Source organism: Oncorhynchus kisutch, linkage group LG18 (genome assembly GCF_002021735.2).
Source record: "Oncorhynchus kisutch isolate 150728-3 linkage group LG18, Okis_V2, whole genome shotgun sequence".
Lineage (NCBI taxonomy): Eukaryota > Metazoa > Chordata > Actinopteri > Salmoniformes > Salmonidae > Oncorhynchus > Oncorhynchus kisutch.
The window spans coordinates 13,115,233-13,138,612 of NC_034191.2; the positions used below are offsets into that span (position 1 = coordinate 13,115,233).

At 44.6% G+C, this 23,380-nt stretch overlaps 2 protein-coding genes across 3 annotated transcripts in view; both read left to right on the forward strand.

Annotated features, from left to right (window-relative positions):
* Window positions 1-82: 82 nt before the first annotated feature.
* folr (folate receptor) lies at window positions 83-5,877 on the forward strand. 2 transcript variants are annotated; one of them, XM_020508566.2, is made up of 5 exons: window positions 83-291; window positions 743-935; window positions 1,435-1,623; window positions 2,562-2,697; window positions 5,578-5,877. In XM_020508566.2, the coding sequence occupies exons 2-5, from the start codon at window positions 807-809 to the stop codon at window positions 5,847-5,849; spliced, it is 726 nt and encodes a 241-aa protein (XP_020364155.1). In that variant the 5' UTR covers window positions 83-291; window positions 743-806; the 3' UTR covers window positions 5,850-5,877. The 2 variants fall into 2 exon arrangements, with proteins under 2 accessions (XP_020364155.1, XP_020364154.1); XM_020508565.2 differs by having other exon boundaries at window positions 84-291; window positions 797-935.
* A 1,136-nt stretch (window positions 5,878-7,013) lies between these two features.
* The window catches only part of LOC109909498 (phosphatidylinositol 3,4,5-trisphosphate 5-phosphatase 2A), a 60,662-nt gene continuing 44,295 nt past the window's right edge, over window positions 7,014-23,380 (forward strand). The window contains exon 1 of the mRNA XM_031795405.1: window positions 7,014-7,387. Within this exon, the coding sequence (XP_031651265.1) occupies window positions 7,218-7,387 (170 nt within the window). The 5' untranslated portion in view covers window positions 7,014-7,217. The remainder of the gene's footprint in view (window positions 7,388-23,380) is intronic.

The following is a 23,380-nucleotide window of genomic DNA, read 5'->3' on the forward strand; positions in this document are numbered from 1 at the left end:
AGGCTGAGACCTTGGCTTGAGATAACGCGAAACCTCCCTCGCAGAGAGACCTCACAATACCCCCCCACCTGCCCCCCCTTCCCCACACACACAGTCACACACACAGAGGCAGACTTTGCTCCGTTGAGACCATTCTCATGTGGTTGCATGTCAGGGAGTTTCCTCACAAGCCACGGACACATATGATCATACACACACCTGAGGTTACAAAAGCTGCCCTGCCTTTGTAAAGGACTCAAAATCACGTTTAGGTGATTGAAACAGGACTTCTGCACCAATACATTTGACAAGGTATTGTGAATCCATTGTTGTATTATTCTAATTGGCTCATGCTTATCATATGTCTAGATGTTGGTTAATTTGAGCGAGTGTGAGATTTACAGTAAATTGATAGATTATAAAGATGACTATGCTTTGTGAAGAATGTGTGTGCTGGAAAGGTTTAATACAACACTAAAATGTTCCTCCTGCAACAGACCAGCAGGTAACTGTTAGACATCTTTCTCAATGTGTTTTTAGCAGACTTCTGGGTTGTTCATCTGTTCATGTGTGTGTGTGTGTGTGTGTGTGTGTGTGTGTGTGTGTGTGTGTGTGTGTGTGTGTGTGTGTGTGTCTGTATCTGTGTGTGTGTCTGTATCTGTGTGTGTGTCTGTATCTGTGTGTGTGTCTGTATCTGTGTATCTGTGTCTGTGTGTCTGTGTCTGTGTGTCTGTGTCTGTGTGTGTGTGCTTTACCCATGCAGTGTGTTGATAGAAGTGTAGTTAGTATCTGTGTGTTCTCTCCTCCACCGACCCAGCTGTAGAGACATGTGGTGGGTATTGATCCTGCTGCTTTCCCTGGCCAGCCAGGCTCAGTCTTTAGAAAAGCTCAACATGTGTATGGATGCCAAACACCACAAAAAAGAGCCTGGCGCCGAAGGACAACTCTATCAACAGGTGTGTGTGTGTGTGTGTGTGTGTGTGTGTGTGTGTGTGTGTGTGTGTGTGTGTGTGTGGAAGTAGAGTGAGTGGAATGGTGGAAAACTGCATGCATTTATTAATCTTTAAATCAACAATGAATCTATCTATGTTCGTTCTTTTCCTCCTGTAGTGTGCTCCATGAAGGGATAATGTTATTCCCTCCTGTAGTGTGCTCCATGAAGGGATAATGTAATTTCCTCCTGTAGTGTGCTCCATGAAGGGATAATGTTATTTTCCTCCTGTAGTGTGCTCCATGGAGGGATAATGTTATTTCCTCCTGTAGTGTGTTCCATGGAGGGATAATGTTATTTCCTCCTGTAGTGTTCTCCATGAAGGGATAATGTTATTTCCTCCTGTAGTGTGTTCCATGGAGGGATAATGTTATTTTCCTCCTGTAGTGTGCTCCATGAAGGGATAATGTTATTTTCCTCCTGTAGTGTGCTCCATGGAGGGATAATGTTATTTCCTCCTGTAGTGTGCTCCATGGAAAGATAATGCCTGTTGTACAGCTAACACCAGTGCGGAGGCCCATGATGATAACTCCTACCTGTACAACTTTAACTGGAATCACTGTGGTGTCATGACCCCCAAATGCAAGAAACACTTCACCCAGGACACCTGCTTCTACGAGTGTTCACCTCACCTGGGGCCCTGGATACAGCAGGTAAAGGCATTGATAATTTCCTAGGCAGATAATCTATCAGTTGGCCAGACTAGACAAAGGCCCCCAGCATTGAGGGAATTTGAATAAGATGGCCCGGGCAAGTGTGGTTTCCATCAGGTGAAAAGTGATTTCATTCGTTTTGAAACCGGGCTGCCTCCCGGGTGTGATGCGGGTACCTCGTTCTGGCTGACAGAAAAGTCGGCTCAAAATAAAAGTGATGTAGGCCTAGGTTACACACGTGAGTAGGATTCAGTAGGATTAATAAATAGGATTCAGTATGATTAATAAATAGGATTCAGTAGGATTAATAAATAGGATTAAGTAGGATTAATGCATAGGATTCAGTAGGATTAATACATAGGATTCAGTAGGATTAATACATAGGATTAATAAATAGGATTCAGTAGGATTAATGCATAGGATTCAGTAGGATTAATACATAGGATTCAGTAGGATTAATACATAGGATTCAGTAGGATTAATAAATAGGATTCATAAATAGTATTCAGTCGGATTAATACATATGATTCAGTAGGGTTAATAAGCAGCATTCTGTGTTTTCACATCAAAAGTGATTGCTTTTGATAACAAATGAAAAGTAGTCATGAAATTCAAGGGGATTGTATGTTTCTGATCGAGGCATCAAGCTGCCTTCTCGACAACAAGACCGAACGGCGCAGATTACTGTTTAACTTGAGCGAGGCGCATCGGCTTCGCCCAGCCACGTGACGGGCCATAGGCCGGTTCAACCCAGACCAGTTTAATTGAATCCCCTGGGTGTCTCAGCCATGGCACAACCTCTCAAATAAAGTATGTGCACCACAAAAACAATGGAGGAGGGAAATCAAGGAGTTTCCCCATAGCTAGTTTCTATACTGCATGTATTTTATACTTTACAATGTCAAATGAATCAACATTCTATGACTTTTATTGTGTAGGTGGACCAGTCTTGGCGTAAGGAGCGGATCCTATACGTGCCTCTGTGTCAGGAGGACTGCCAAAGCTGGTGGGACGACTGCAAGGATGACTTCACCTGCAAACAGGACTGGCACTACGGCTGGGACTGGACCACAGGTACACACACACACACACACACACATATACACACACACACACACACACACACACACACACATATACACACACACACACACACACACACACACACACATATACACACACACACACACAACCAGGCAGCAACACATCCGCCATGCTGCCCCTCAGTGGTGCGTGCATAGTCTCTTCCTGTACTCCTTTTTCATCCACGACGACAATGAGCCCTGGCAGTGTGGTGCCAGGACAACAGCCTCTCCTTCAACGTCAGCAAGACAAAGGAGCTGATTGTGGACGACAGGAAAACGGAGGGCCGAGCACACCCCCATTCACATCGACGGGGCTGTAGTAGAGCGGGTTAAGAACTTCAAGTTCCTCAGTGTCCACATCACTGAGGAACTAACATGGTCCACACAGTCGTGAAGAGGGCACGACAAATGGCTCATCCCCCTCAGGAGGCTGAAAACATTTGATCCTCAAAAAGTCCTACAGCTGCACCAATGAGAGCATCTTGACTGGCTGTATCAATGCTTCTATATAAGGCCGGATCAGAGGGAGGCCCTAAAAGTGGTCAAAGACTCCAGTCACCTAAGTCATAGACTGTTCACTCTGATACTGCTCGGAAAGCCATACCGATGCACTAAGTCTGTAACCAACAGGACCCTGAACAGCTTCTATCCCAAAGCCATACGACTGTTACATAGTTAATTAAATAGTTAATCAAATAGTTCAGGTAGCTATCTGCATTGACCCTTTTTGCACTACCTCTTTGTGACTCATCACATATGCTGCTACTGTTTATTATCTATCTTGTAGCCTAGTCACTTTATTCCTAGTTAAAATGTACATACAGTGGATTCGGAAAGTATTCAGACCCCTTCACTTTTCCCACATTTTTCAGGGAGGTGACCAAGAACCCGATGGTCACTGACAGAGTTCCAGAGTTACTGTGTGGAGATGAGAGAACCGTCTAGAAGGGCAACCATCTCTGCAGCACTCCACCAATCAGGCCTTTACAGTAGAGTGGCCAGACAGAATCACTCCTCAGTAAAAGGCACATGACAGCCCACATGCAGTTTGCTAAAAGGCACTTTAAGGACTCTCAGACCATGAGAAACAAGATTCTCTGGTCTGATGTAAACAAGATTGAACTCTTTGGCCTGAATGCCAAGCTTCACATCTGGAGGAAACCTGGCACCATCCCCATGCTGAAGCATGGTAGTGGCAGCATCATGCCGTGGGGATGTTTTTCAGCAGTGGGACTGGGAGACTAGTCAGGATCGAGGTAAATATTAACGGAGCAAAGTACAGAGAGATCCTTAATGAAAACCTGATCCAGAGCACTCAGACCGGGGTGAAGGTTCTCCTTCCAGCAGGACAACGACCCTAAGCACACAGCCAAGATAACCCAGCAGTGGCTTCGGGACAAGTCTCTGAATGTCCTTGAGTGGCCCAGCCAGAACTCGGACTTGAACGCGATCTAACATCTCTGGAGAGACCTGTAAATAGCTGTGCAGCAACGCTCCCCATCCAACCTGACAGAGCTTGAGAGGATCTGCAAAGAATTAGAGAAAGTCCCCAAACACTGATATGCCAAGCCTGTAGCGTCATACCCAAGGAGACTCGAGGCTGTAATCCCTGTCAAAGTTAATTCAACAAAGTACTGAGTAAAGGGTCTGAATACTTTTGTAAATGTGTTATTTCAGTGAATTTTATTTTATATTATTTGCTCAAATTTAAAAAAAATCCTTATGGGATATTGTGTGTAGGATTGATGAGAGCGAAAAACAATTGAATCCATTTTAAAATAAGGCTGTAATGTAACAAAATGTGGAAAAAGTCAAAGGGTCTGAATACGTTCTGAATGCACCTCAATGACCTCGTACCCCTGCACATGGACTCGGTACTGGTACTCTGTGTATATTACCAAGTTATCCTTACACCTCAATGACCTCGTACCCCTGCACATGGACTCGGTACTGGTACTCTGTGTATATTACCAAGTTATCCTTACACCTCAATGACCTCATACCCCTGCACATGGACTCGGTACTGGTACTCTGTGTATATTACCAAGTTATCCTTACTCATTGTGTATTTATTATTACTTTTATTATTACAGGTTATAACTTTTTATTTTTTATTTCTCTAGTTTATTTCTCTCTGCATTTTTGGGAAGTAAGCATGTCACTGTTAGTCTACATCTGTTGTTTAAGAAGCATGTGACAAATAACATTTGATTTGACACACACACACACACACACACACATACACATACACATACACACACATACACATACACATACACATACACACACACACACACACACACATACACATACACATACACATACACATACACACACACATACACATACACACACATACACACATTTTCTTTAAATACAAAATAAAACATTGTGATGAAACATTGTTTCTTCCTTTCATCCTCTCCTCCCTCTCTCCTCCCTCTCTCCACCCTCTCTCCTCCCTCTCTCCACCCTCTCTCCACCCCTGTCTCTCCTCTCTTCTCTCCTCCCTCTCTCCACCCTCTCTCCACCCTCTCTCCTCCCTCTCTCCACCCTCTCTCCACCCCTGTCTCTCCTCTCTTCTCTCCTCCCTCTCTCCTCCCTCTCTCCTCCCCTGTCTCTCCTCTCTTCTCTCCTCCCTCTCTCCTCCCTTTCTCCTCTCTTCTCTCCACTCTATCCCTCTTTCATCCTCTCCACCCCTGTCTCTCCTCCCTCTCTCCTCTCTTCTCTCCACTCTATCCCTCTTCCATCCTCTCCTCCCTCTCTCCTCTCTTCTCTCCACTCTATCCCTCTTCCATCCTCTCCTCCCTCTCACCTCTCTTCTCTCCACTCTATCCCTCTTCCATCCTCTCCTCCCTCTCTCTCTCAGGCCGTAACCGTTGTCCTGCTGAGGCTGGTTGTCGTAAGTGGACAGATATCTTCCCTACAGCCCAGATAATGTGTGAGAAGATCTGGTCTGACTCCTACAGCTACACCAACCTGCCCAAGTCTTCTGGCCGCTGCATGCAGCTGTGGTTCACTGGGAAGAACCCCAATGAGAAGGTGGCGGAATACTACCTGAACCACGCCCCCTGGCAACGTGCTATCCCCGCCTCACTCCTCCTCCTGGCAACAATGTCATTAAGCGTTGTCCTGCTCTGAATAAAACCACAGATGTTCATGTCATGGATGGCTTTGTGTCCTTGTCTCCCTACACACATTAACCGTCTCTCTGTGACTATATGTCTCAAATCAAATCCTATTCCACATGTGCACTACTTCTGACCAGAGACATAGGGGAATAAGTACTTCAGTCCTCACCGTCACTCCCTCTTCATTCTGTCCTCTTCTTCCTTCACTCCTCTCTTTCCTCTACTGTAGAAGGGTTCAGCGTTTAGCTTGAGTCCCTCCCTGGCACTCAGACTGCCAACAGAACCTTACTCTCTGTCTAGGATGTTAGGATATTTCAGGGAACCAAAAACACATGACCAGTCTGAGAGGGAGGCCAATCGGCTTCAGTTCTCAGTAATTAGGGGGTTCCAAGCCCCAGTGTGTGTGTGTGCGTGTGCGTGCGTGCAGTCTGTTCTCGTCTTTTATTTTTCTGTTTGTCTTAAGGGTGTGGCTAGCCTCCCATTACCTGTGGTTACCAGGCCATAGACCTTGCTACCTAGGATGCAGCACACACTCTCTCACATGAGCACATAAACACACTCACACTCATGTAGCCTCCACACACACTTACAGAACACACACTTACACACCACACTCTGTCTGATGACATAGCCAGAAATAGCAGAAAGATGGACATGGTCAATATGGCTATTAATACACAGCCTCTCTCTGAGGTCACACACACTCACCTCACTCTGTGTGTGAGTGTGTGTGTGTGTGTGTGTGTGTGTGTGTGTGTGTGTATGTGGAAGTAGAAAGTGGAATGGTGTAAAACAGCATACCCGTAATTCATATTTATAATGAGCGTTAGGAATAGGTTGAAGGATCAGGCTTTTGGTTTACAAAATAATTTACAACAAAACAAAAGTGTTAAGTAACAGTCCTGTTGGAGCGCTGCTATTTTATGACCACTAGGTGGACTCACACTTCGCATAGAAAATGCAACACTAAAAAGATGAAGTGAATTCCTATTAATTAGTACTATATTAATGAACATTAAACTGCATAAACATGCACAACACAAAATGAAGTTTATTTTTTTTGTGAGGCCTAGTCTTGTGTCTTGGTTGAAATGAACAGCGAAAGGGACAGAGTTGAGGTCGCAGTAGCTGCAATGACTCCCACTCTCCGGTTCGCTCCATCTCCATGATTTCCGTGGGAAGCGCCGCGAAGCCTCTATGGCAGACTTTCAGGAACTGAGGAAGCGTCAGAAACGACCCACCGAGAAGTATTAACTTCTCTCTTTTCTCGCGTTTCCCAACTCTGATTCACACTACTCGCACTCGAATCCTTTGTCGATTTATCGCCTCGTTCAGCTTGTTTAACTCAGGAAACCGTGTGTTTTCTGGGGCTGTTGCGATGGCCGGTGGCGGCGGTGTGTCGCCGCTGGGGCTAGCGCCTCCGTTGTGGTATCACCGGGACCTGAGTCGAGCTGCTGCCGAGGAGCTGCTGGCCCGCGCGGGACGAGACGGGAGTTTCCTGGTTCGGGACAGCGAAAGTGTTAACGGGGCGTACGCCTTGTGTGTGCTGTGAGTAACCGGATTTACTGTTATCATTGGGAAAGTGTGGCTTTACTCAGGATAGACTAGCAGGGTTCAAACTTCTGAGTTGCCTGTCTTTCATTTGTCCCATGGTTGGCAGGGACACATCGTGGCAGTCAGTAAGCGACAGGGAAAATGATATCCGGCTGTTGCTACTAACTAGTTATTTCACTATCTGGAAAAGTCAGTTTCTTAAAACAGCGCCTGTCAACTCACCACAACAACTCAATTTAAGTTTGTAGTCTTGTTTTTCTACAGCCAACAGTAGCCCTATTTCAACCGCAATCACTACTATGTAGCCTAATATAATCATTGTGGAGGTAATAAGTAGGAAACAGTGCTCAGGGAAGGGAGGAAAAGGGTTGATTGCATATCATTGAACCAGGGCCTTTGTCCTGTCCGCTATACGAGTGTGTTGCATGGGCAGCCATTGTCGCTACTACTGTGTAATAAAATGAGTATTTCCAATCTACTCCGTGGTACTTAGAGAGACGTGTTACCTGGTCAGGTTACTTGGTCATGTAAAACAACATAGACATGACCTAGGCACAATACACACGCACACAAACACAGTTCTTCTGGTCCAGACAGTACAGCGTTAGTCACATGTCATGTCACACACACAGGAGACAGGAGTTCTCCCTGGTGGCTGTCATGGCATCACCTCACACAAATTTACAGCTCTCCCAGGCCTCTCCCTAGCGTGTGACACACACACACACACACTTCCCCTTCCTATCAGACAGGAGCATTTTCTGAAAATAGGGCTAGCTGATATTTCAGAGCACTGATAAATAGTGGTGGTTGACAGATACTACAGAGAGGGAGAGGAACAGACGTGTCATCTGTCTGTGGAACCAACTGTCACAGATGAAGGTGGGGAAGTGTGTAGGTGTTGTGGAAGAAGGAATGGCTGTGTTAAAAAGATGAGTGCAGAGACAAAGTGGTGGTTGACAGATACAGTGGGACCAACAAGTATGTGAGCCCTTTAGAATCACCTGGATTTCTGCAGAAATTGCTCATAAAAAGTCACAACAATAGACAAACACAGTCTGCTTAAACTAATAACACACAAACAATTATAATTGTTCATGTCTTTATTGAACACACTGTGTCAACATTCACAGTGTAGGGTGGAAAATAGTATGTGAACCTTTGAGATTTAATAACAGGTTGACCCTCCTTTGGCAGCAATAATCTCTACCAAACGTTTTCTGTAGTTGTGGATCAGGAGGAGTTTTGGACCATTCCTCTTTGAAAAACTGTTTCAGTTCAACAATATTGTTGGGATGTCTGGTGTGAACTTCTCTATTGAGGTCATGCCACAGCATCTCAATAGGGTTGAGGTCAGGACTCTGACTGGGCCACTCCAGAAGGTCAGGACTCTGACTGGTCCACTCCAGAAGGTCAGGACTCTGACTGGGCCACTCCAGAAGGTCAGGACTCTGACTGGGCCACTCCAGAAGGTCAGGACTCTGACTGGGCCACTCCAGAAGGTCAGGACTCTGACTGGGCCACTCCAGAAGGTCAGGACTCTGACTGGGCCACTCCAGAAGGTCAGGACTCTGACTGGGCCACTCCAGAAGGTCAGGACTCTGACTGGGCCACTCCAGAAGGTGTATTGTCTTCTGTTCAAGCCGTTGTGTTGTTGATTTACTTTATTTTGGGTCGTTGGCCTGTTGCATCACCTAACTTCTGTTGCGCTTCAATTGGCGGACAGATAGCCTAACATTCTTCTGCAAAATGTCTTGATAAACTTTGGAATTCATTTTTCCGTTGATGATAGTAAGCTGTCCAGCCCCTGAGGCAGCAAAGCAGCCCCAAACCGTGATGCTCCCTCCACCATACTTTACAGTTGGGATGAGGTTTTGATGTTGGTGTGCTGTGCCTTTTTTTCTCGACACATAGTGTTGTGAGTTCCTTCCAAACAACTCAACTTTAGTTTAATCTGTCCACAGAATATTTTGCCAGTCGCGCTGTGGAACATCCAGGTGCTCTTTTGCAAACGTCACATGTGCAGCAATGTCTTTTTGGACAGCAGTGGCTTCTTCCGTAGTGTCCTCCCATGAACACCATTCTTGTTTAGTGTTTTACGTATCGTAGACTCGTCAACAGAGATGTTAGGATCTTCCAGAGATTTCTGTGAGTCTTTAGCTGACACTAGGATTCTTCTTAACCTCATTGAGCATTCTGCACTGTGCTCTTGCAGTCATCGTTGCAGGACGGCCAGTCCTAGGAAGAGTAGCAACAGTGCTGAACTTTCTCCATTTATAAACTATTTATCTTACCGTGGACTGATGAACATCAAGACTTTTAGAGATACTTTTGTAACACTTTCCAGCTTTATGCAAGTCAGCAATTCTTAATCTTAGGTCTTCTGAGATCTCTTTTGTTCGAGGCATGGTTCACTCAGGCAATGCTTCTTGTGAATAGCAAACTCAAATTTTGTGAGTGTTTTTTATGGGGTAAGGCAGCTCTAACCAACATCTCCAATCTCGCCTCATTGATTGGACTCCAGGTTAGCTGACTCCTGACTCCAATTAGCTTTTGGAGAAGTCATTAGCCTCGGGGTTCACATAGTCTTACCAAACTACACTGTGAATTTTTAAATGATGTATTCAATATAGACAAGAAAAATACCGTGAGAGGACTGGAGGGAAACCGTGAGAGGACTGGAGGGAAACCGTGAGAGGACTGGAGGGAAACCGTGAGAGGACCGGAGGGAAACCGTGAGAGGACCGGAGGGAAACCGTGAGAGGACCGGAGGGAAACCGTGAGAGGACCGGAGGGAAACCGTGAGAGGACCGGAGGGAAACCGTGAGAGGACCGGAGGGAAACCGTGAGAGGACCGGAGGGAAACCGTGAGAGGACCGGAGGGAAACCGTGAGAGGACCGGAGGGAAACCGTGAGAGGACCGGAGGGAAACCGTGAGAGGACCGGAGGGAAACCGTGAGAGGACCGGAGGGAAACCGTGAGAGGACCGGAGGGAAACCGTGAGAGGACCGGAGGGAAACAGAGGGATGGAGGCAAACAGAGGGATGGAGGCAAACAGAGGGATGGAGGCAAACAGAGGGATGGAGGCAAACAGAGGGATGGAGGCAAACAGAGGGATGGAGGCAAACAGAGGGATGGAGGCAAACAGAGGGATGGAGGCATAGTGCACTAAACACCGCACTGGGTTTATCATAAACTCACACATATGGGGTGAAGCTTACTGTTGACCTCTTAGCTCTCAGCCTGCTAACTCCCACTCTACCATATCTCTCTCTTTCTCTCCATTTCTCCTCTCGCTCTCTCTCCGCTCTCAATTCAATTCAATGGTCTTTATTGACTTGGGGAACATATGTTTACATTGCCAAAGCAAGTGAAATTGACCATAAACAAAAGTTCAGTAAACAATCATAAATTAACAGTAAACATTGCACTCGCAAATGTTTTTACGTAATATAGACATTTGAAATTTTATATTATTGGCTATGTAAGGGGAAGGTGCAAATAGTTGAACTATGGAAGGGGAAATGCATAGACAGTAAATATAGTTTATTTTTACAATGTTTATTCTTCATTGGTTGCTCTTTTCTTGTGGCAACAGGTCACAAATCTTGCTGCTGTGATTTGACACTGTGGTATTGTACCCAGTAGATATGGGAGTTGATCAAAAATTGATTTTGTTTTCAAATTCTTTGTGGGTCTGTGTAGTCTGAAGGAAATATGTGTCTCTAATATGGTCATACATTTGGCAGGAGGTGAGGAAGTGCAGCTCAGTTTCCACCTCATTGTGTGGGCAGTGTGAACATAGGCAGACCTGGCTCTCGAGAAGACCGACTATGGCAGCTTCTCTCAATAGCAAGGCTATGCTCACAGTACATAGTGAAAGCTTTCCTTCATGTTTTTGGAGTCAGTCACAGTGGTCAGGTATTCTGCCACTATGTACTCTCTGTTTAGGGCCAAATAGCATTCTAGTTTGCTCTGTTTTTTTTGTTAATTACTTGACATATTGGAAATAATTATATTTTTGTTTTCTCATGATTTGGTTGGGTCTAATTGTGTTGCTGTCCTGGGGCTCTGTGGGGTGTGTTTGTGTTTGTGAACAGAGCCCCAGGACCAGCTTGCTTAGGGGACTCCTCTCCAGGTTCATCTCTCTGTAGGTGATGGCTTTGTTATAAGGTTTGGGAATCACTTCCTTTTAGGTGGTTGTAGAATTTAACGGCTCTTTTCTGGATTTTGATAATTAGTGGCTATCAACCTAATTCTGCTCTGCGTGCATTATTTGGTGTTCTACGTTGTACACGGATATTTTTGCAGAATTCTGCATGCAGTGTCTCAAGTTGTATTCCTGGTATAGTTGAGTGTTGCAACAGGAACAATAGCAGTGTTCTACAGTAGCCAACTACCCTATGAGATCAGAGCAGGAAGAGATGTCTAACTCCTCTCCACCGTGAAGGACTGTGTGTGTTTTTTCAAACATCTCAGCTTGTTTTGGAGTGTCATTTCCTCTTCTTCAAACCCGTGTGATCGCCAGACGTAGCCTGGAAAAAAAACCTTCATGAAAATGCTAAAAATTTAACAGTTGACCCAGCCTTGTGGCTCACCCTTACGTGTGTGTGTGTGCGCTGGTAGGTAGGTGGGTGGAATAGTCTGAATCAGATCAAACTATTTGTGTTTCCTCTCTGAGTGTTATGTTTTAGCAACATGGTCGCCAGATGTGTTCTGATGTAAAACAACTGATGAGGTGGTAGCAGCCAAAGGTTCCTGTAGACATTGTGTTATTGATAGCCTGTTGCTTTACGCTCGGAGAGAGAAGAAGGTACTGACGTGGGCAGGGAGGTCTCTCTCTGTCTGGTCTGTCTCTGTCTGTCTGTCTGTCTGTCTGGCGGTCTCTCTCTCGGTCGGTCTCTCTCTCTCGGTCGGTCTGGCGGTCTCTCTGTCTGTCTCTGTCTGTCTGTCTTGGTCAGTCTGTCTCTGTCTCTCGGTCGGTCTGTCTGTCTGTCAGGCGGTCTCTCTCGGTCGGTTGGGCAGTCTCTTTCTCCCTCGGTCGGTCGTCGGTCTGTCTCTCTCTCGAGCGGTCGGTCAGTCTGTCTCTAGGTCGGTCGGGCTGTCTCTCTCTCTCGGTCGGTCTCTCTCTCGGTCGGTCTCTCTCTCTCGGTCGGTCGGTCTCTCTCTCTCGGTCGGTCGGTCTCTCTCTCTCGGTCGGTCGGTCTCTCTCTCTCTCGGTCGGTTGGTCTCTCTCTCTCGGTCGGTTGGTTTCTCTCTCTCTCGGTCGGTTGGTTTCTCTCTCTCTCGGTCGGTCGGTCTCTCTCTCTCTCGGTCGGTTGGTCTCTCTCTCTCTCGGTCGGTTGGTTTCTCTCTCTCTCGGTCGGTTGGTTTCTCTCTCTCTCGGTCGGTCGGTCTCTCGGTCTCTGTCTCTGTCTCTATCTCTCTGTCTCTCAATTCAATTTGCTTTTTTGGCACGACGTAACAATGTACAGTCGTGGCCAAAAGTTTTGAGAATGACACAAATATTAATTTACACTTCAGTGTCTAGATGTTTTTGTCAGATGTTACCATGGAATAGTGAAGTATAATTACAAGCATTTCATAAGTGTCAAAGGCTTTTATTGACAATTACATGAAGTTTATGCAAAGAGTCAATATTTGCAGTGTTGACCCTTCTTTTTCAAGACCTCTTCAATCCACCCTGGCATGCTGTCAATTAACTTCTGGGCCTGACTGATGGCAGCCCATTCTTGCATAATCAATGCTTAGAGTTTGTCAGAATTTGTGGGTTTTTGTTTGTCCACACACCTCTTGAGGATTGACCACAAGTTCCACCCTCGAAGCAGCGTTACCCATCGCTCCACAAAAGCCGCGGCCCTTGCAGAGCAAGGGGAACAACCACTTCAAGTCTCAGAACGAGTGACGTTTGAAACACTATTAGCGAGCACCCTGCTAGTTAGCTAGCCATTTCACATCGGTCTCATTTCACGAGCCTGATCTCGGGAGTTGATAGGCTTGAAGTCATAAACGGCTGCTGGCAAAAGCACGAAAGTGCTGTTTGAATGAATGCTTACGAGCCTGCTGGTGCCTACCACCGCTCAGTCAGACTGCTCTATCAAATCATAGACTTAATTATAATATAATAACACACAGAAATACGAGCCTTAAGTCATTAATATGGTCCAATCCGGAAACTATTATCTCGAAAACAAGACGTTTATTCTTTCAGTGAAATACGGAACCGTTCCGTATTTTATCTAACGGGTGGCATCCATAAATCTAAATATTTATGTTACATTGCACCACCTTCAATGTGATGTCATAATTACGTAAGATTCTGGCAAATTAGGCGGCCCAAACTGTTGCATATACACTGACTCTGCGTGCAATGAACGCAAGAGAAGTGACACAATTTCACCTGGTTAATATTGCCTGCTAACCTGGATTTCTTTGAGCTAAATATGCAGGTTTAAAAAATATATACTTCTGTGTATTGATTTTAAGAAACGCATTGATGTTCATGGTTAGGTACACGTTGGAGCAACGATACGCACCGCATTGATTATATGCAATGCAGGACACGCTAGATAAACTAGTAATATCATCAACCATGTGTAGTTATAACTAGTGATTATGATTGATTGTTTTTTATACGATAAGTTTAATGCTAGCTAGCAACTTACCTTGGCTTACTGCATTCGTAACAGGCAGGCTCCTCGTGGAGTGCAATGTAATCAGGTGGTTAGAGCATTGAACTAGTTAACTGTAAGTTTGCAAGATTGAATCCCCCGAGCTGACAAGGTAAAAATCTGTCGTTCTGCCCCTGAAGGAGGCAGTTAACCCACCGTTCCTAGGCCGTCATTGAAAATAAGAATGTGTTCTTAACTGACTTACCTAGTAAAATAAAGATTAAATAATTGTGTAAAAAAATAAATAATAAGTTGTCCAAATCGGTGTCCAAAAATACCAATTTCCGATTGTTATGAAAACTTGAAATCGGCCCTAATTAATAGGCCATTCCGATTAATCGGTCGACCTCTAGTGCAGATGCACTCACACCTGCCTGCTGCCATTCGTGAGCAAGCTCTGTACTGGTGGTGCCCCGATCCCGCAGCTGGGATCAACTTTAGGATACAGTCCTGGCGCATGCTGGACTTTCTTGGGCGCCCTGAAGCCTTCTTCACAACAATTGAACCGATATCCTTGAAGTTCTTGATGATCTGATAAATGGTTGTTTTAGGTACAATCTTACTGGCAACAATATCCTTGCCTGTGAAGCCCTTTTTGTGCAAAGCAATGATGACGGCCCGCGTTTCCTTGCAGGTAACCAAGGAAGAACAATGATTCCAAGCACCACCCTCCTTTTGAAGCTTCCAGTCTGTTATTCGAACTCAATCAGCATGACAGAGTGATCTCCAGCCTTGTCCTCGTCAACACTCACACCTGTGTCTTAATGACATTCTGGAGTATATGCAAATTGCCATCATACAAGCTGAGACAGCAGACTGTGAAAATGTATATTTGTGTCATTCTCAAAACTTTTGGCCACGACTGTGCACATTGCCAAAGTTTATTTTAAGGATATTTACAGTATGAAAATAATAAGAATCAAAATTGTCAACGAGTAAACAACAATAATAACAACAATAAACATACATTAAACAATAAGCACACAGTAGAGGACATGTGCAGGTTGATTGGTCTGTCAGACACTGTCCCTCATCTTATGGCAGGCAGCAATGTAGTGCTCTGCCAACCCACAGCTCTCTGCGTCCTCCCCCAACAGGACGGGTAGCCTACTCTCATCAGAGAGGTCTTAGAAACCTTGAATAAGGGTTTCAAATTTGGGGAAATGACACTAATTGTTTTATGTTTTTGACATTTTGTCAGGAAATGCAGCTCCGTCTCAGGTTCTGCTGTTGTGCAGTGGTTGCACAGCCTTTCCTCTACAGGGAGACAGGTTCTGCTGTGTCTACCCTTCTCAATGGCAAGGCTGTGCTCACTGAGCCTGTACTTTGTCAAGGTTTTTCTCAGGTTTTGATCAGTAAACATTGTCAAAGTGTTAGCCATTGTGTACGTTAGGGCCAGATAGCACTGCATTTTGCTTTGTGCTTGTGTTTCCCAATAAGAAATGTAGTTTTGTTTTGACTGTGTTGTAATTTGGTTTATTCTGATTGATTGGATGTTCTGGTCCTGAGGCTTCAGTGTGTTAGTAGAACAGGTTTGTCAACTCAGCCCCAGGACCAGCTGGATGAGGGGACTCTTTTCTTTGCTCAGCTCTTGGCATTGCAGGGCTTGGTAATGGTATGAGAGGGGGTCACTGTACTTTAAATGTTTCTAAAACTTAATTGCTCTTTTTTGAGTTTTTATTATTAGTGGATATTGGCCTAATTCTGCCCTAAATGCATTGTTTGTAGTTTTCCTCTGGACATGTAGGATAATCTTACAGAACTCTGCATGCAGGGTTTCAATGGGGTGTTTGTCCCATTTGATGAAATCTTGTTTTCCAAGTGGATCCCACACCTCGCTGCCATGAAGTGCAATTGGTTCAAATACACATTCAATTAGGTATTTCAATTTGAATTGGTTTTTTAATGGCGTAGAATGCCCTGTGTGCTTTCTCTCTGTTTATTCACTGCCTCATTAAGGTGTCCAGTTGAGCTTATTTTTAAACCTAAGTAATTTGGCAGTAAACCCCAAAAAGACTAAAATAATGATTTTCCAAAGAGGATCCAGATCTCAGGGAATTTTCAAGTTCTCAATTGGTACAAAATATATAGAAAACTGCGCACACAAAAACTGCTCTAGCAGGTCCAGGCTCTGCTGTAAGGCCATGTGCTGTGGGTGACAGCAGGCATAGGTAATCTGCGAAGAGTAGGCATTTAACTTCTGAATTGTGGAGACTAACACCAGGGGCTGAGGATTTTTCTAGAATAGTGGCCAATTCGTTGAAGAGTGCAGGGCTCAGATTGCAACCCTGACAAAGACCCCACCGCTGGTTAAAGGATTCAGTTATGTTCTTACCAATTTTAATGCTGCACGTATTGCCAGTATACATTGATTTAATTATGTCATATGTTTTACCCCCTACACCACTTTCAATAACTTTGTAGAACAGTCCTGTATTCCAAATAGAATAAAATGCTTTTTGGAAGTCGATAAAGCAAGCGTATATTTTGGTATTATTTTGGTGGACACGTTTATCTATCGGGGTGTGTAGGGTGTAAATATGATCAGTCGTGTGATGTTTTGGTATAAATCCAATTTAGCATTTACTTAAGACATTGTGCTTATTAAAACCTTTTTAGGATAGGCTTTACAGCGAAAGCATACCATGCGATTATCTGAGGACAACGCCCCACTTACAAAAGCATACAAACATTTTCAAGCCAAGTAGAGGAGTCACAAAAGTTAGAAATAGAGAGAAAATTCATCACTTACCTTTGATGATCTAAATCTGGTTGCACTCACGAGTCCCTGTTACACAATAAATGTTAATTTTGTTCGATAAAGTTCCTCTTTATGTTCCAAAGACGCTGTTTTGTTGGTGCGTTTTGTTCAGTAATCCACTGGCTCAACTGTGGTCACAACATGCAGATGAATACATCCTAATAGTACCGGTAAAGTTCGTCGAAACATGTCAAACGATGTTTATAATTAATCCTCAGGTTGTCTATTGTCTAAATAATCTATAATATTTCAACCGGACAATAGCGTATTCAATAGAAAGGAAAAACAATGAATGGCGCGCAATCGGTCAGGCGCGCAAAACAGTTCTGGTTCATTCTATAGTCCACTGACAGAATGGTCTCATTCTTCCTAATTTTTCAGAAAACAAGCCTGAAACAATGTCTAAAGACTGTTGACATCCAGTGGAAGCCATAGGAACTGCAATCTGTGTCCTAACCCATTACATACTGTAAAGGCAGGCAATTGAAAACTACACACATCAAAAATATCCCACTTCCTGGATGTATTTTCCTCAGGTTTACGCCTGCCATATCAGTTCTGTTATACTCACCGACATTATTTGAACAGTTTTGGAGTGTTTTCTATCCAAATCTACCAATTATATGGATATCCTAGCTTCTGGGCCTGAGTAACAGGCAGTTTACTTTGGGCACCTCAGTCATCCGAACTTCCGAATACTGCCCCTTATCCCAAAAAAGTTAAGGAAGTTTAGAGCTCTTACATTTATAATACTACAGAAAACCTTCCCCAGGTTACTGTTCACACAAATGCCTCTGTAATTGTTAGGGTCACATTTGTCTCCGTTCTTAAAGATTGGGGTTATGAGTCCTTGATTCCAGATGTCAGGGAAATAACCTACACTCAGGATCAAATGAAACAGTTTTAATATAGCAAATTGACATTTTGCACTAGGGATTTTGAGCATCTCGTTTTAGGATGCCATCAGGTCTGCATGTTTTTTATTTTTTATTTGAGAGCCTGAAGTTTCTTATAGAGCTCCTGGTCAGTAATAGTTTAGTTTCTTATAGAGCTCCTGGTCAGTAATAGTTTAGTTTCTTATAGAGCTCCTGGTCAGTAATAGTTTAGTTTCTTATAGAGCTCCTGGTCAGTAATAGTTTAGTTTCTTATACAGCTCCTGGTCAGTAATAGTTTAGTTTCTTATACAGCTCCTGGTCAGTAATAGTTTAGTTTCTTATACAGCTCCTGGTCAGTAATAGTTTAGTTTCTTATACAGCTCCTGGTCAGTAATAGTTTAGTTTCTTATACAGCTCCTGGTCAGTAATAGTTTAGTTTCTTATACAGCTCCTGGTCAGTAATAGTTTAGTGTCTTATAGAGCTCCTGGTCAGTAATAGTTTAGTGTCTTATACAGCTCCTGGTCAGTAATAGTTTAGTTTCTTATAGAGTTCCTGGTCAGTAATAGTTTAGTGTCTTATAGAGCTCCTGGTCAGTAATAGTTTAGTGTCTTATAGAGCTCCTGGTCAGTAATAGTTTAGTGTCTTATAGAGCTCCTGGTCAGTAATAGTTAAGTGTCTTATAGAGCTCCTGGTCAGTAATAGTTTAGTGTCTTATAGAGCTCCTGGTCAGTAACTGTGGAGTCCAATGGATTTTGATTGTCCTTTATAGCTTTTTCTAATCCATTCAACTCCTCATGAATTTGCCGTTGTTCTGCGTTTGTGTCAATTTGAACGGTGTTGTAGAGAGGTGGAAAATGGGTTGTCCATATGTCACCATTTTGTATCACTAATTCCTCATTTCGATTTTTAAAACGTTTTTTTCCCAATTTTGCCAGAATTTGTGTGTTTATGGATTCCTCAATTAGTGTCAGCTGCTTGCTGTTGTACTGTGCTTTTTTGGTTCTGAGTGTACGTTTATAGAGTTTTAAAGTCTCACAGTAATGAAGGCGTAATATACCATTGTTTGGGTCTCTGTGCTTTTGGTTGAATTGTTTTTTCAAATTTGTGAAAATATTTACAATCTGCATCAAAACAGTTGTCATCTGTGATCTTTTTTGTTTTGTTTTTTATCAATTTCAATTGTGCTTCTTTTGCCATTTTGCCAAATATATAGTTCATGTTTTTTACTGCTAGATTGATACCTTCTTTACTGTGAGTGAAATGTGGAATCCAGAAAGTTATCTAACATGGAACCCAAACCGGCTGCGCGCTTGCGCCATCGTGCATAATTTTATTTTGTCCCCCTACACCAAACGCGATCACGACACGCAGGTTAAAATATCAAAACAAACTCTGAACCAATGTCGTTAATTTGGGGACAGGTCAAAAAGCATTAAACATGTATGGCAATTTAGCTAATTAGCTTGCACATGCTAACTAACTTGTCCTATTTAGCTAGGTTTCTTTTGCTAGCTAATTTGTCCAATTTAGCTAGCTAGCTTGCACATTCTAACTAACTTGTCCTATTTAGCTAGGTTTCTGTTGCTAGCTAATTTGTCCTATTTAGCTAGCTTGCTGTTGCTAGCTAATTTGTCCTATTTAGCTAGCTTGCTGTTGCTAGCTAATTTGTCCTGGGATATAAACATTGAGTTGTTATTTTACCTGATATGCACAAGGTCCTCTACTCCGACAATTAATCCACACATAAAACGGCCAACTGAATCGTTTCTAGTCATCTCTCCACTTTCCAGACTTTTTCATCTTTGAACCTATATGGTGATCGGCATCTAAACTTTCATAGTATTTCAATCACCCACGTGGGTATAACCAATGAGGAGATGGCACGTGGGTACCTGCTTCTATAAACCAATGAGGAGATGGGAGAGGCAGGACTTCCAGCACGATCTGTGTCAGAAATGTGTGGGTGCAATAATTGAATAACATGGATTTCTAAATTTATTGTGCGATGCTCGCGCACGCTTGTCTCTCTCTCTGTCCCTCTCTGTCTCTCTCTCTGTCCCTCTTTGTCTCTCTCTCTGTCCCTCTCTGTCTCTCTCTCTGTCCCTCTTTGTCTCTCTCTCTGTCCCTCTCTGTCTCTCTCTCTCTGTCCCTCTCTGTCTCTCTCTCTCTGTCTCTCTCTCTCTGTCCCTCTCTGTCTCTCTCTCTCTGTCCCTCTCTGTCTCTCTCTCTCTGTCCCTCTCTGTCTCTCTCTCTCTGTCCCTCTCTGTCTCTCTCTCTCTGTCCCTCTCTGTCTCTTTCTCTCTGTCTCTCTGTCTCTTTCTCTCTGTCCCTCTCTGTCTCTCTCTCTCTGTCCCTCTGTCTCTCTCTCTCTGTCCCTCTGTCTCTCTCTCTCTGTCCCTCTTTGTCTCTCTCTGTCCCTCTTTGTCTCTCTCTGTCTCTCTTTGTCTCTCTCTCTGTCCCTCTTTGTCTCTCTCTCTGTCCCTCTTTGTCTCTCTCTCTCTGTCCCTCTCTGTCTCTCTCTCTGTCCCTCTCTGTCTCTCTCTCTGTCCCTCTCTGTCTCTCTCTCTGTCCCTCTCTGTCCCTCTCTGTCTCTCTCTCTCTGTCCCTCTCTGTCTCTGTCTCTGTCCCTCTCTGTCTCTCTCTCTCTGTCCCTCTCTGTCTCTCTCTCTCTGTCCCTCTTTGTCTCTCTCTCTGTCCCTCTTTGTCTCTCTCTCTGTCCCTCTGTCTCTCTCTCTGTCCCTCTTTGTCTCGCTCTCTGTCCCTCTTTGTCTCTCTCTCTGTCCCTCTCTGTCTCTCTCTCTCTGTCCCTCTCTGTCTCTCTCTCTCTGTCCCTCTCTGTCTCTCTCTCTCTGTCCCTCTCTGTCCCTCTTTGTCTCTCTCTCTGTCCCTCTTTGTCTCTCTCTCTGTCCCTCTTTGTCTCTCTCTCTCTGTCCCTCTTTGTCTCTCTCTCTGTCCCTCTTTGTCTCTCTCTCTGTCCCTCTTTGTCTCTCTCTCTGTCCCTCTTTGTCTCTCTCTCTGTCTCTCTCTCTGTCCCTCTCTGTCTCTCTCTCTGTCCCTCTCTGTCTCTCTCTCTCTGTCCCTCTCTGTCTCTCTCTCTCTGTCCCTCTCTGTCTCTCTCTCTGTCCCTCTTTGTCTCTCTCTCTGTCTCTCTTTGTCTCTCTCTCTGTCCCTCTTTGTCTCTCTCTCTGTCCCTCTTTGTCTCTCTCTCTGTCCCTCTCTGTCTCTCTCTCTGTCCCTCTTTGTCTCTCTCTCTGTCCCTCTTTGTCTCTCTCTCTGTCCCTCTCTGTCTCTCTCTCTGTCCCTCTCTGTCTCTCTCTCTGTCCCTCTTTGTCTCTCTCTCTGTCCCTCTTTGTCTCTCTCTCTGTCCCTCTTTGTCTCTCTCTCTGTCCCTCTCTGTCTCTCTCTGTCTCTCTCTCTGTCCCTCTCTGTCTCTCTCTCTGTCCCTCTCTGTCTCTCTCTCTGTCCCTCTTTGTCTCTCTCTCTGTCCCTCTTTGTCTCTCTCTCTGTCCCTCTTTGTCTCTCTCTCTGTCCCTCTTTGTCTCTCTCTCTGTCCCTCTCTGTCTCTCTCTCTGTCCCTCTCTGTCTCTCTCTCTGTCCCTCTTTGTCTCTGTCGCTCTCTCTCTGTCCCTCTCTGTCCCTCTCTGTCTCTGTCCCTCTCTGTCTCTGTCCCTCTCTGTCTCTCTCTGTCCCTCTTTGTCTCTGTCTCTCTCTGTCTCTCTGTCCCTCTCTGTCTCTCTCTCTGTCCCTCTTTGTCTCTGTCGCTCTCTCTCTGTCCCTCTGTCTCTCTCTCTGTCCCTCTCTGTCCCTCTCTGTCTCTGTCCCTCTCTGTCTCTGTCCCTCTCTGTCTCTGTCCCTCTCTCTCTCTGTCCCTCTCTGTCTCTCTCTGTCTCTCTCTCTGTCCCTCTCTGTCCCTCTCTGTCTCTGTCCCTCTCTGTCTCTGTCCCTCTCTGTCTCTGTCCCTCTCTGTCTCTGTCTCTGTCCCTCTCTGTCTCTCTCTCTGTCCCTCTCTGTCTCTGTCCCTCTCTGTCTCTGTCCCTCTCTGTCTCTGTCCCTCTCTGTCTCTGTCCCTCTCTGTCCCTCTGTCCCTCTGTGTCCCTCTCTGTCCCTCTCTGTCTCTGTCCCTCTCTGTCTCTGTCCCTCTCTGTCTCTGTCCCTCTCTGTCTCTGTCCCTCTGTGTCCCTCTCTGTCCCTCTCTGTCTCTGTCCCTCTCTGTCCCTCTCATATATGTATATGTTCAGCAAGCGTAATTAGCGTTATGGACCAAGGTCAGTGTTGCCGAAGTGATAGACACCCCCCAAAATATGGGGTAAAAACAGTGGCAGCAATAAGATTAGTAGATATCCTAGTCCATGCGACGTTTCAATTCGTCGCATGGACTCTACAAGGTGTCAAGAGCGTTCCACAGGGATGCTGGCCCATGTTGACTCCAATGCTTCCCACAGTTGTGTCAAGTTGGCTGGATGTCCTTTGGGTGGTGGATCATTCTTGATTCAACTGTTGAGCATGGGAAAAAACGGCAGCGTTGCAGTTCTTGACACAAACCGGTGTGCCGGGAACCTACTACCATACACAAGCCGGTGTGCCGGGAACCTACTACCATACACAAGCCGGTGTGCCGGGAACCTACTACCATACACAAGCCGGTGTGCCGGGAACCTACTACCATACACAAGCCGGTGTGCCGGGAACCTACTACCATACACAAGCCGGTGTGCCGGGAACCTACTACCATACACAAGCCGGTGTGCCGGGAACCTACTACCATACACAAGCCGGTGTGCCGGGAACCTACTACCATACCCTGTTCAAAGGCACTTAAATCTTTTCTCTTGCCCATTCTTCCTCTGAATGGCACACATTTCTTTTATTTATTCCACCTTTATTTAACCAGGTAGGCTAGTTGAGAACACCTTTATTTAACCAGGTAGGCTAGTTGAGAACACCTTTATTTAACCAGGTAGGCTAGTTGAGAACACCTTTATTTAACCAGGTAGGCTAGTTGAGAACACCTTTATTTAACCAGGTAGGCTAGTTGAGAACACCTTTATTTAACCAGGTAGGCTAGTTGAGAACACCTTTATTTAACCAGGTAGGCTAGTTGAGAACACCTTTATTTAACCAGGTAGGCAAGTTGAGAACACCTTTATTTAACCAGGTAGGCTAGTTGAGAACAAGTTCTCATTTACAATTGCGACCTGGTCAAGATAAAGCATAGCAGTTCGACAGATACAACAACACAGAGTTACACATGGAGTAAAACAAACAGAATTATTATTCTACTGTATTATTGACTGTATACGATGTGAGCAAATGAGGTGACATAAGGGAGGTAAAAGGCAACAAAAAAAATGACCATGTTGGCGAAGTAAATACAATATAGCAAGTAAAACACTGGAATGGTAGATTTGCAGTGGAAGAATGTGCAAAGTAAAGATAGAAATAATGGGGTGCAAAGGAGCTAAATAAATAAGGCAGGCAGGCAGGCCAAAAAAAAAGATAATTAGGTCAAACTGGCATGTTTTGCATAGACAACATTGCAGCACAATGACACACTTCCACACAGGAAACTTTGGTAAATATGTGTTCTTGCTTTTCTTGCCATTGTGTGTAGGGGTGAGTACGTTCTATCAGCGGTAATGCCATGTTGGCTGAGTTTGACAGACAGCAGCAGGTTGAAAC

Coding starts and splice junctions, on each gene's coding strand:
- folr (XM_020508566.2), top strand. CDS start 807: ATGTGGTGGGTATTGATCCTGCTGCTTTCCCTGGCCAGCCAGGCTCAG. Junction 936..1,434: donor AAGGACAACTCTATCAACAG/GTGTGTGTGTGT, acceptor TTCCTCCTGTAG/TGTGCTCCATGGAAAGATAA. Junction 1,624..2,561: donor TGGGGCCCTGGATACAGCAG/GTAAAGGCATTG, acceptor TTTATTGTGTAG/GTGGACCAGTCTTGGCGTAA.